The sequence below is a fragment of the Drosophila busckii genome, chromosome 2L (assembly GCF_011750605.1).
Source record: "Drosophila busckii strain San Diego stock center, stock number 13000-0081.31 chromosome 2L, ASM1175060v1, whole genome shotgun sequence".
NCBI lineage: Eukaryota > Metazoa > Arthropoda > Insecta > Diptera > Drosophilidae > Drosophila > Drosophila busckii.
In genome coordinates this window covers 8719573-8730414 of record NC_046604.1, presented here as the reverse complement: position 1 = coordinate 8730414, position 10842 = coordinate 8719573, and the positions used below count along the sequence as shown (strand labels likewise).

At 42.7% G+C, this 10842-nt stretch overlaps 2 protein-coding genes across 2 annotated transcripts in view; one reads left to right on the top strand and one right to left on the bottom strand.

The window, feature by feature from the left end:
* Positions 1 to 703: 703 nt before the first annotated feature.
* The window catches only part of LOC108601054 (flocculation protein FLO11), a 53049-nt gene continuing 42910 nt past the window's right edge, over positions 704 to 10842 (top strand). Inside the window, exons 1-4 of the mRNA XM_033294166.1 lie at positions 704 to 1127; positions 1196 to 1458; positions 2228 to 2643; positions 2734 to 3349. Coding sequence (XP_033150057.1) covers positions 704 to 1127; positions 1196 to 1458; positions 2228 to 2643; positions 2734 to 3349 — 1719 coding nt within the window. The remainder of the gene's footprint in view (positions 1128 to 1195; positions 1459 to 2227; positions 2644 to 2733; positions 3350 to 10842) is intronic.
* Positions 4657 to 6435, bottom strand: LOC108598462 (mucin-6-like). Its single transcript, XM_017985110.2, has 2 exons — positions 6348 to 6435; positions 4657 to 6289 (listed from the first exon to the last, which is right to left on the bottom strand). The coding sequence occupies exons 1-2, from the start codon at positions 6402 to 6404 to the stop codon at positions 4760 to 4762; spliced, it is 1587 nt and encodes a 528-aa protein (XP_017840599.1). The 5' UTR covers positions 6405 to 6435; the 3' UTR covers positions 4657 to 4759.

Here is a 10842-nt window from a genome sequence, read left to right as displayed (position 1 = left end):
GGCCGACAAAAATTCCTACAATTGCGCATTTATTGAGGTAGGCACAGCTTCTTCCTTTTCTTTTTCTTCTTCTTATGCCTATGCATATGTGTGTCTTACCCCTTTTGCAGTCTGGCCTTTATTAACGTTGATGTGCAAAGTTCAAAGATGACCGGTCAAGCAACCGGTTTGCAACGGGCCCAGCTTGTCTTCGACTGGACCCTGGATCTTCGGTCAGCATCCTTAACGTTGGATCTACTTCTACGAGTCGACGGATCAGTTGAGTTTAAACTTTCATTCGGTCGCGTCGCGTTCGCAATTTTTGTTTTTTTGGGCTTTGTTTGTTGCAACGAAATTCTCGCGTTGGTTTTTCGTTACTCTGGGATTTATTATGTTTTAAATTTATTAATTGTTACCAAATTAAGTTTGTGACTTTAGGCGTTGAGTTTTTGTGTTGTTGTTAAACTTTTTAAGTGTTTATAACGAAATTTTAAGTAAGTGTGTAGCGCATGAGCAAAAAAAGTGTCCAAGTGTTTCATAAATTGTGTTTATTCCAACAGCTTTTGTACATGAAATCCCACAATACGAAGAATAGCAAACAACAAAGCAAAGCCTCCTAGAAATTTTTACAGCAAATCCAAAATTTATACTTCAACCAATGCGTAGCTACAGTGCTTGGACTTTGCCCTGATTAACCTAAAGTTCTGTTAAGTTTTCAAACACTATGGAGCCCACCAATGGCAGTCGCAAACATAGCCTCGATCTGACGCAGCCCCAGCTGCCCGTACAATCGGCAACGGCTTCACTGGCGTGCGGCAGCAGCAAACGCAAGCTCTACGCCATTGATGAGTGTGATGAGGGCTCGCCATTGACGGCGGGCGAGCTGGGCGCTGAGGCAGCCGAGGCAGCTTACGATGCGGACGTGGATGAGCTGGAGCACTCGGCCAGTCTGCCGCTCAGCAAACTGACCAGCGAGCGCGAGGTTATCTACGAGCTGTTCCAGCCTTGGGCTCTCAAGACATACGGTGATCAGGCAAAGACCAAGACCATAACGCTGCGCAAGAAGGCGCGCATACTTAAAGCACTCGAGGGCAAGGAGCACAGTCGTCCGGACAGCTCCAAGTTTCGCTTCTGGGTGAAGACAAAGGGTAAGTTCCGCAAGAGCTGCAGCAACGAGCGTACGCTATATACAGTGAGTGTCCTGTCCTGTTTGCAGGCTTTACCACCAAGCGACCCGATGGCTTCGAGGAGACACCAGGCAGTCGACGGCGCCACAAGCAATTGCCACCCACGGCCGTGCTCTCGGATACTCCGGGCGCTGTCGATCTGTTTGCCGCCTCCACAAGCAAAGACTTTGGCCGTCGCATCTATCGCAAGGTGGCTTGTGTGGAGGAGTTCTTTGACATCATTTACAACGTGCACATGGAGCTGGGCGGACGCAGTGGCATGCATGCGGGTCAGAAGCGCACCTATCGCATTGTGAGTGTATTGTATACAACCAGAGAGCTACAGTAGTCAACAAAAGTATATTGACAACAAATTTGTGCTCGGCTTGTTCTTGCTACTTTGTAATCATTAAAAAAAACTTTCGTTCATTAGAAATTCGAAAATATTTGCGTCTGAATTTCCGGTAGTATTTTAAAATACCTTTTTTTTCTTTCCGTTTTCTTTTGCAAAATGTAAGTGAAAAGGAAATATTTCTTGAAAATTATATGACTTAATAATTCTAAGGATATAATTTTTAAGGCCGCTGCAAATTAATTACAGTAGATACCTTTTTATTTTTGTTCAATTAAAGTAAAGTAAATAAAATATTCAAACTTGCAGAAATGAAGCTTTCCGGATTAGAAAGGGTCACCGGGAGCCTTTTGTGTTTCGTTTTTCCTTTTTGATCAATAAATTATAGTCCTTCTCTTTGTACCGACATATATCAGATAAGTTAGATTTTTATATATTTCTATGTAGTACTTCTAGTTCGAGCAGACAAAATGTTTCCATAAACAAATTTCTATTTCTTTATTAGTTCTTGTGATGAAAAAAAACTTTGTTTTAGGTCAGTTAGCTCCCAGGGGAGTTTGCAACGAGAGTTATATATATTTATTTACACATGTTTTTATTTTCTTTAATCCCGAATTTTTCTCTTACTAAATAAAAAGTTACAACGAAAAAATGGCAGCAACTTTTAGTCAAAATACTTTAATTAATTTTAAACTAAACGTTATGAATAATTAAAATATTTTCTATATAGATAACCGAAACTTATGCTTTTTTGCCCCGCGAGGCTGTCACACGCTTCTTAACCATTTGCCCCGAGTGCAAAAAGAATCTGCGTCCCTCGTCGCCCTCGACGGGCAGCAAAGACAACGAGCTCGCTGGCAATGAGAGCTCCTCGGAAGTGGAGACCTATCTGAACTACTCATCGCATACGGAAAGCTCATTGGAGGCGGGTCCCACAGCCAAGCGGCGTCGCCACTCGAGCGCCGAAATCAAAGCACAGGCACCACCGCTGGCGACCAGCAGCAGCATTGCCAGCAGTGCCAGTGCCACACAACTGGATGTTATAGCTGCACCCACGAGTCCCACTGGGACACAGCTACCGATCCCGCAGGCTAAGGCTGATGAAACGCAGGTGGTCAGTGCGCCTGCACCCAGTATACGCGTCAAGTCGCACTTGCTACGTCCGCTTAGTCCGGCAGCACCAGCAGCATCAGCTACAGTAGCAACAGCAGCAGCTGGTGCCGCTGAGCTGCATAGCTTTGATTTGCAGCTGATCAAGTCGCGTGATAATCTCTTGCGTTATTATGATTTCATGCGACGCTTCTATGCCGGCGGCTCCGGCTCCGCGCTGAATCAACCGGTTTTAGCGCCGCCCCTCTACGGCAGCAGCCTGCTGCAAAGTCTTAGCTACCCAGCCACCACCACCACTCATACCCAGTCCCAGTCTCTAGCTCAAACTCAAGCACAGTCCGCTGTGTCTAAGACCTCCCCTCAGTGTTCCGCGCGCGCACGCACACCGCTGGTTTCATCAGCCACGCCCACAAGCTCACAAGCACCTAGCACACCCGTTAATCTAACAAAATCTTTATTTTCCAGCAATGGTCAGCCAGCATCGACTTCAACGCCCGTTGCTCTGTTGCCGCCGCCGCTCAAGCTGGAGCTGCCCAGTCCGCCCAAGCCGCTGCCCGAGTTACGCATTCCTCAGCTGCGTGGCAGCAGCGCAGCAGCAGCAGCAGCAGCTGAGCAGTTGCCTTTGCCGCTGCCGCTGCCGCCACTGGACTTGGAACGCTTGAAGCCCATTACGTCGACCTATTTGCAGCTCACACGCAGCATGGGCTTGAGTGATGAGGACGCGCTGCGTTTTGATAACTTGGTGAGTAAAGATTTTAAATACACACTTTAAATTCAAAATTTTATTACACATTTTACACATTTTTTCTACTCTAATATTTTGATATTATTACAACAAATCACATACTGTGCACACAAGCAATTGTTTGTGCAATCTACACAATTGTTTAAGAGCCAAAATTATAGTATTAATAACGCAGTTGCAATTGTGAATCTGTTTTTGTTCAGTGCAAATTGCATTTACATTATATTTCATTTATTACATTATGTTTGAAGTATTTTTCATAAATTTGAATGCCCTTGGCTCTTTTTAAACATTTATTGCAAACTAAACAAAAAAATTTAACGAAAAAAATCACATTGCTGCGATTTTTTTAATAAATAGTTATTACAGCAGCGAACAATGCAAATATGCAAATATTTTTTTAAAAATATTTTTGCGCATTGTTTAATTGTTTTTTCGTCGCTCTTTTATGCTTTGTGGCTTTTTACAAATGCGCTTTAAAGTAGTTCAATCCTTTTAAATTAGCTCAGCGCCTGGAGTGCAACAGTTTTTTACACACTTACAGCATTATTGAAATTTATTTATAAATTATTTATTAGTATTTAAGCAATTGACGTTCAATGATCCAACAGCTTTTTAATAATTTAGTTTCTCTATTCTATGACATGCTTGGCTTATAAATCTAACGCAACTAACGCAATGTACACGAGCTAATGAGAGAGCTGAAACAACAACAACAACAACAACAATATCTGCTACTACTACAACAATCAACACATACACAAACTTTTTGGCCAACACCAATGCGCACGCATCAAGCGCCGCACAAAATTATGCAATAGTTTTTTATTACGCTTGGAATTCAATTTGAATTTCGCTTGATTTGCTTTTGGTTTTTAGTTTATTTAAATGAATTTTGATCTCTGTATATTTATTTGCTGCAATTTATGCTTTTGCTTTAATAATGTTGTAAACATGCTTAATGCATGGCTTTTGTATTTATTTTTTCTATTAATTTGCTTTGTTGCATATTTTATTTATGTATTTATTTATTTCTTTCTTTTTTAATTTTCAGCTCAGTTATTAGCGCCAGCCAAAAATTTGTTGTAATAAATTAGTTAAATACCAATTAAAGGCTTTTTTTATTAAATCAATGCAAAACAAGTAAAATAAATTAGAATGCTTCTTAGAACGCTTTTGTAGTTAAATATTTTAAGCTATTTAGCAAGTTTTTACAGCTTTGGGGTGAGTATGCAATTTAATATTAAGCTTTGATTGCATTTCCGCAACTTTGTGATAAGACACGGCAAAAATTCAACGAATTCTATAATATAAGCTTGCTCTTATCAGCGGGCATAACCCATGCTGATAAGCATTCCGATTTATTTATTCTTTATACGTTTTAAAAATTAGCTACAACTGTTTTGTTTACTTTGTTGGCTCTGGCTGCTTCTCTTCATCGCCTTTGATAGTGCTGAGCACAAACCGAGCGCTCAATACGCGCCCCTCTCCGTCCACAATCGTCTTGACTACCTCTCCCTTCTGTGCCAGAATGTCCGCTGGGCTGAGATTAACTTTGGATAAAAAGTTATCTATGATATTGTCATTGCCCTGAGCTGGAGCTCCCACATTCTCGGGAGTTTGGTTGTCTGTGGGTTTGTCGCCTGGCCACAACCTTCCGCCATTGGCTGGTGTGGGGGTCAGGGGACGGCTAAAGACTGGATTAAACATAGCTGGCGTTTCCCCTCCTGGCCCATAGGTCTTAGTTCCCTCCGCTGGCATGGGCATTACCTCTGGGTGACCCGGCTGCGAATTCAGTCGTACAGTTGTCTTCACTATGCGTCCATCGGGCATCACACGCTCACGCGTGATCACGCCGCCCGTGGCCTGAGCTCTGCGCAAGTCCTCATCGGTAATGCCGGCACGACTGAGCATCTCCTGCACGGGTGTGCCCAGCTCCGCGGTGCTAGCTGGTGTGCTGCCGCTGAAGGTGCCACTGTACCTGGTTACTTTGGTGTTCATGGGCTGAACATTGCCTACAGTCGTAAGTGGGGTCGTCGAGCCACTTTGGTTGAGAAAATCCTCCAAGGAAGGCAGCTGCGTGGTGGTGAATAAGCCTGCATCGCTTGAGGCTGGCGTTGGTATAGGTGCCTCGCCCGTTAGCAAAGTAGGACGCGTGGGCTGCAGAGGATAGGGTAAAGGTGTGGGCATGGGTTGAGCAACGGGAACTTTTGTTGTTTGTCCATCGAAAGGATTGTTGAACCAAGTGGGCAGCGTTGGAGTATTTGTATGCCAAGTGTTGGTAATGGTTGGACTTTGGTAGGTTTTTATGGTCGTTGTTACTCTGTTTCCCTGATCATCAAGCTCGGTTTTTGTTGAGGTCTGTGGTGTTGCACCTGCAGGGATATTAAAGCTGGGCCAATTGTTGTTAAATCCACCGAAGCTGTGGGGCAAAGTTCCTTTGTATGTCTTAGTCGTGGTGGTCACTGTGTTGCCCTGACTGTCCACCTCAGTTTTGGTGGAGGTCTGCGGCGTTGCGCCTGCTGGAAAGTCAAAGCTCGGCCAGTTGGAGCTGGGCACGCCAAAGTTGGGCCAATTGCCACCAAAGGGCTGAGGGTTTAGGGTAAAGGTTCGTCTATTGCTGACAGCATTAGGCAAGTACTCCCAATCCGTTTGCGGACTTGTAGGCTGATCTGCTTGGACTGGAGTGGGAGTGGGTGTGGTCTCCAATCGCGCAGTTGGTGCCGCTTCCTGGAGCGTGGTGAAAGTTATATCCTGATTATCAGGTGTAAGCATATATGTCGTTGTATATAGCTGATTATCAACGGTCTTGCTGATTATCAGCGGCTGCTTAGTGCGCCAAAGTTCACCCAATGCCGACGGCGCCAGTCCCAATGCCATGGCGCGTCTAGTGAGCGCTACGCTGGGGCTGTTATCATCAGCACTAGCAATGCCAAACTGTGATAAGAGAGAGGGAGATGACGTCATTGCTTAGCTAGCTGACAAACTGACCTACCTCCAAACTGAGCAGACACAGGCTCGCAATGCTTAGCAATAGATTCGCGCACTTCATTGTGCTCACTCCGCTTGTTCAAATACAACTGAGCTCAGTTGCTCCAGGCAAATTCAAAAGAACAGAACAGATCTGTACGCTTACTATGTATATATAAGAGCTCAATGAGTTTAAAGGTTATCGCAACCATTGGCAATGTAAACAAATCTCAACTCACAGCGATTATTAAAATTAACCATATATTATGCTTATACAAAAAACGATTTTGCGAGCTTGCTCTTAATAGCTTGACTTCCCCCAATGCTTTCCATGCTGTTGACACATTCAAATTGCTTGCCAAGCAGCAAGTCACAAAAACTCGGCGCACTCATAATGATTTCCCTATAAAAATATAAACATACAATATAGTGCGTGCCCTTATTTTAAATATGAATTCTATTTATTAAACTTTGTCTTAATTGAAGCTTACGCTTAAGCAGATGATTAATTATCAAAGTACAAGTGGGCACGAGATAATCTTTTCTCATCTATTATTCTCATATATGGCAAACTAAACCCAAAACAAGTCGTATGCCTTTAAAAAAAATATGTAGAATAACAACACATTATAGTGGGGCGCTCATAGAAAAAACCGTTTTTAATATTTTGGATCAAGTAAATCAGGCTAAAAATGTTCAACTCTATTGAAACATACTAATTTGCTTCGGAATTATAATTATATGTTCTAAGTCTCTGAAATTCATGTGCTCATCAATCTACTCATTTCCTTCTGTTAATGAATATGCATATTAGGATCTTTATCTACTCCTGGAGTGGAAGGAGTCCTTTTGCACAACTTCATGATACCGCTTTCAATTTTTATCAAAATGGCAAAAATAATAATATACATTGTCATACTTGTATATATAAAAGTCTTATGTCAATAGAAGAAATAAAATAATAATAAATATATAATAAAGTTTTCCAACTTTGGTCAGCTTTACATCTTTGTTAAAAACTGTAAGGGGACACCTTAGGACAGTATGTGCATAACGATTTATTATAAACACATGTGCATATTTATATTTATGTTTTAAAGTATTGTGTCCCACAAATAAATGGCTATGATTGACCAGCAGTGCCACAGCAACTGTACAACAAAGCCAACTGGCAACAAAGCGTTGCAAGCGTTGAAAATATCTGTAAACAATTTTTCAAAAATCTTATTATACGCTTGCATTAATTCAAAACCCAGCCACTCTTATAATTCTGTTGAAAGATCTTTTATGCTTTAATAGTTTGCTGTTTACCCCCAACGACTAAATATACAGCTGATTCGTTTGCTAATCTTTAAAGCGAGGTCAGGATTAATTCCAAAAATTTCCAGAGTTTCACTTGCTGATAAAGCATTTGACACATATGTATACTATATAATTTTGTTAGTGTATGGAGGTGAGGCAAGTACACCAACGAAATAGAGTATATTCTGCTATGCTGCGAAAATAAAATTTTTTTAAAAATTTGAGTGGGAGATATTGAAGATGTTGTCTGTGTAACAAGCGGCGGGTCCAGTCCTATGTGGTCATTGTCTCGGACGTTGCCCACAGAAAGGGTGCAGCATCTAAAAAAAGAAAACTGTGAGTAGGTGAGTTTGTCTGCACGGCTTACCCAGCTATGGGCTATGCAGGATTTGTGCTAAAAAGACGCCGTAAAGCTTGAATGCTGTACCAAAGTAGAATAAAAAAGGGACCGAAATTGGAATTTGATAGACGCCTGTACCTCGGCCTCGGCCGCCTGCAAAGTTCAGAGGCCGTTGTACGGCCGTGCTAGCGACTGAGAGGACTGAGCATTCCGTGCGGGGTGCAGTTCCAAGTATTGACGACTTTTTAAAAGGGTCGAATGACGTCGCAGTTGTGGAGCATGGGTACAGGGAAGCTTCGGGCTTGAGCCATAGGTGTACAGAAGGGCTGCGTTGGCGCGTGTAATAAACCAAACGATTTTAGCGCTTACCAGCGAGAGAGGGAGGCAGGGTGAGTGGGGGTAGCTAGGGGTGCAGGTGTAGGTGGCCAGCACGTTCAAAGTTATAAAACTTTACAGTTAACTAGGCTTGGCAATCAAGCTAAAAGCAAAGGCGTCGTCCTCGTTCACATTTGTAGCTGCTGCTGTCTCTGTTCGGCGTCGTGTGTCTCGCCTGGCGCCACCTAGCGACCAGTACCAATCGGCAAAAAAGAATAAAAACGAGAATCCAAAACAAACAAAAAATTTGCCAAAGGGAAGCACCTCTAAACGTGCAAAGAGATACACACATTGGAGCACGGTCAGTGAATCCGCCAGGTTTGACTGTGGCTTGACCAGACCGCCGTTTGTTTGCTCAAATCGCTTCTCGCTTTAGCCAGCACTTTTTACACATTCTGCCATTTTGTCTATGGACATTGTCTGCGATCCCTTCTAAATAGCCAACGCCATTTTGGGTGAGCACATATTAAATTGTATTAATGTGCAGCAGTTTGAAAGTCCAATCAAAGATGTTTTAGCAATTCTAATTAAGCTTGAAAATTTAAGCAAATTCGAGAGCTGCAATATGTTTTGTTGTCGATTCGATTAAGCAGACACTGAAGACTTAAATTCAACACTCAACTTTATGAATTGTCTAATAGCAAAGAAAGGTGGAAAATAAAAGAAATATTTGGTGGACAAGCGTTCGGGCACGCACCCTTAGCAGGTAAGCTAACGACAACTGCAGCTTAGGGCGCTGTTTTCTGCTTCGTCTTCTGTCAGTCCCACAGGCAGTCAGTGAGTCCGTCAGTCAGTCAGACTGTGAACAAGCGGAGTTTTAGGGCCTTTGGACATGGGTCGGGCACACTTCTTCATTAATTTTCATGGTGGCGCAAGAACAATGCCCTCAACGCATCCCACTATACGACCCTGGTAGCCTTCCACGTCACCCCAATGTGTTCCGATACGAAAAATGTAGAAAACAGAAAATGTTGGGGCAGCGCAACAAAAAAGAAGAGCGAAAAAAAAGAAAAGTTACTCCTGCTGCCAAGTTGTGGGTGTGTTTGTGCAAATGAGTGGAGCTGGAGCTGAGTAGCAACCATAGGAAATAATAGTGGGAGTTGCTCGGCCTTTCTCTCTCTACCCTTCGCTCTTTGTTCGTGTGTGTGTGTGTGTGTGTGTGTGTGTATGGGTTGATTACTTTCTGTTTTAGGTGCCTGTCTGTCCACGCCCAATACCCAACTGCCAACTCCCACCGCCACCCGGCAAAGCAGCAAGCACAATTTCTAAAGGCAAGAACGCATTTTTATGTTTGTTCGCCTGGGTAGCAGTCCTTATTTTTTATCGTAGTATACGAAGCCCTTTTTTTTGTGTAGCACTCACTGTAGCCTGGCGACCCCTTACTGCTTGCTTGCTTGCTAGCCAGCTAGCAAGAAGTCCTTTTGCACAAAATAGACGACTGGCAGAGACAATTGTCGACAGTCGCTGTTCGCTCAAACTAACTGTGGGAGGTAGGGTGCTGGTGCTGGGGAGGGTAGCACAAGAAATTGCAATTTTTTCCAGAGAAAAAGCCAAGAAACGTCTTGGAAGCTGTTTGACAAGCTCAGCCTCCCTTTGGCCACTGAACGCTCTAATGAATTTCCGTCCAGGCAACTGGGCAACATCCCTCAAAAGAAAGCAAAGCACAAGAAACACACACAAAAAAAAAAAAAAGAAAAAAAAAACAATTAAAGAAGACTTAGTAAGCTATGTTTGGGGGAGCAGACGCACCCATAATCATAATTGCGAGTACGAAACTGCGACGACTTGTCGATGGTATTCTGAGTCCAAAGTCAGGACGAGCTGTCTAGTTACCCCTTTTTCTAATTGTTCAGTCCGTTTTATGTGCTCTCTTTCCCTCTTTGTATTTTAAACGTAGCTGTACCAATCCCTTTGGCTTAATTGTGTGTCCGGCGTGTTTCCCTTTCAAATATATATTTCTTCTTTAATTTTTTTTCACCACTGCACTGGTTTGAGTAAAAATTTCACTTGCTTTTAATTTGTCAATTTGGGTGCTTTTGCTACTTCATCCGATTTTTTTATTTTTTTTTTTATTTGCTGATGAGCTCTAAAAGTTACTAAACAAGGTGGCAATTACTTATTTTGGCTTGCTTGCTTGCTTTTTAATTACTGCAGAGCTGAGCTGAGGGATTCTATTTAAAAAAGGGTTCGCGGATTTACACTAAACTTCCCACGGTTAGAGTATGAAAATTTATGGACCTGTCTCAGAGCTAGCCCGAGAATTATAATGAGTTTCTTTTTTCTGCAAAATTCCAATTGAACTTGCAATAAATGCAATGACAAAGCGACAAGAGCCATAATATGATGATGATGGCAAATAAACAAGAGCTTAAAGCCAGACAATACTAAAACGTAGCACAGGACACAGCCGGAGACGGAGCCGGAGCCCGAGCACGTAAGGCACAGGGAAGAGAGAATTGCAAATAATGAATTCCTTTGGCAAACGCAAATTGATAAATTAAAC

Excerpts from the sequence above, each read along its gene's own strand:
- LOC108598462 (XM_017985110.2), bottom strand. The coding sequence starts at position 6,404 with ATGAAGTGCGCGAATCTATTGCTAAGCATTGCGAGCCTGTGTCTGCTC. Across the intron at positions 6,290-6,347 it reads TGTGTCTGCTCAGTTTGGAG|TTTGGCATTGCTAGTGCTGA; the intron begins GTAGGTCAGTTT and ends CTCTTATCACAG.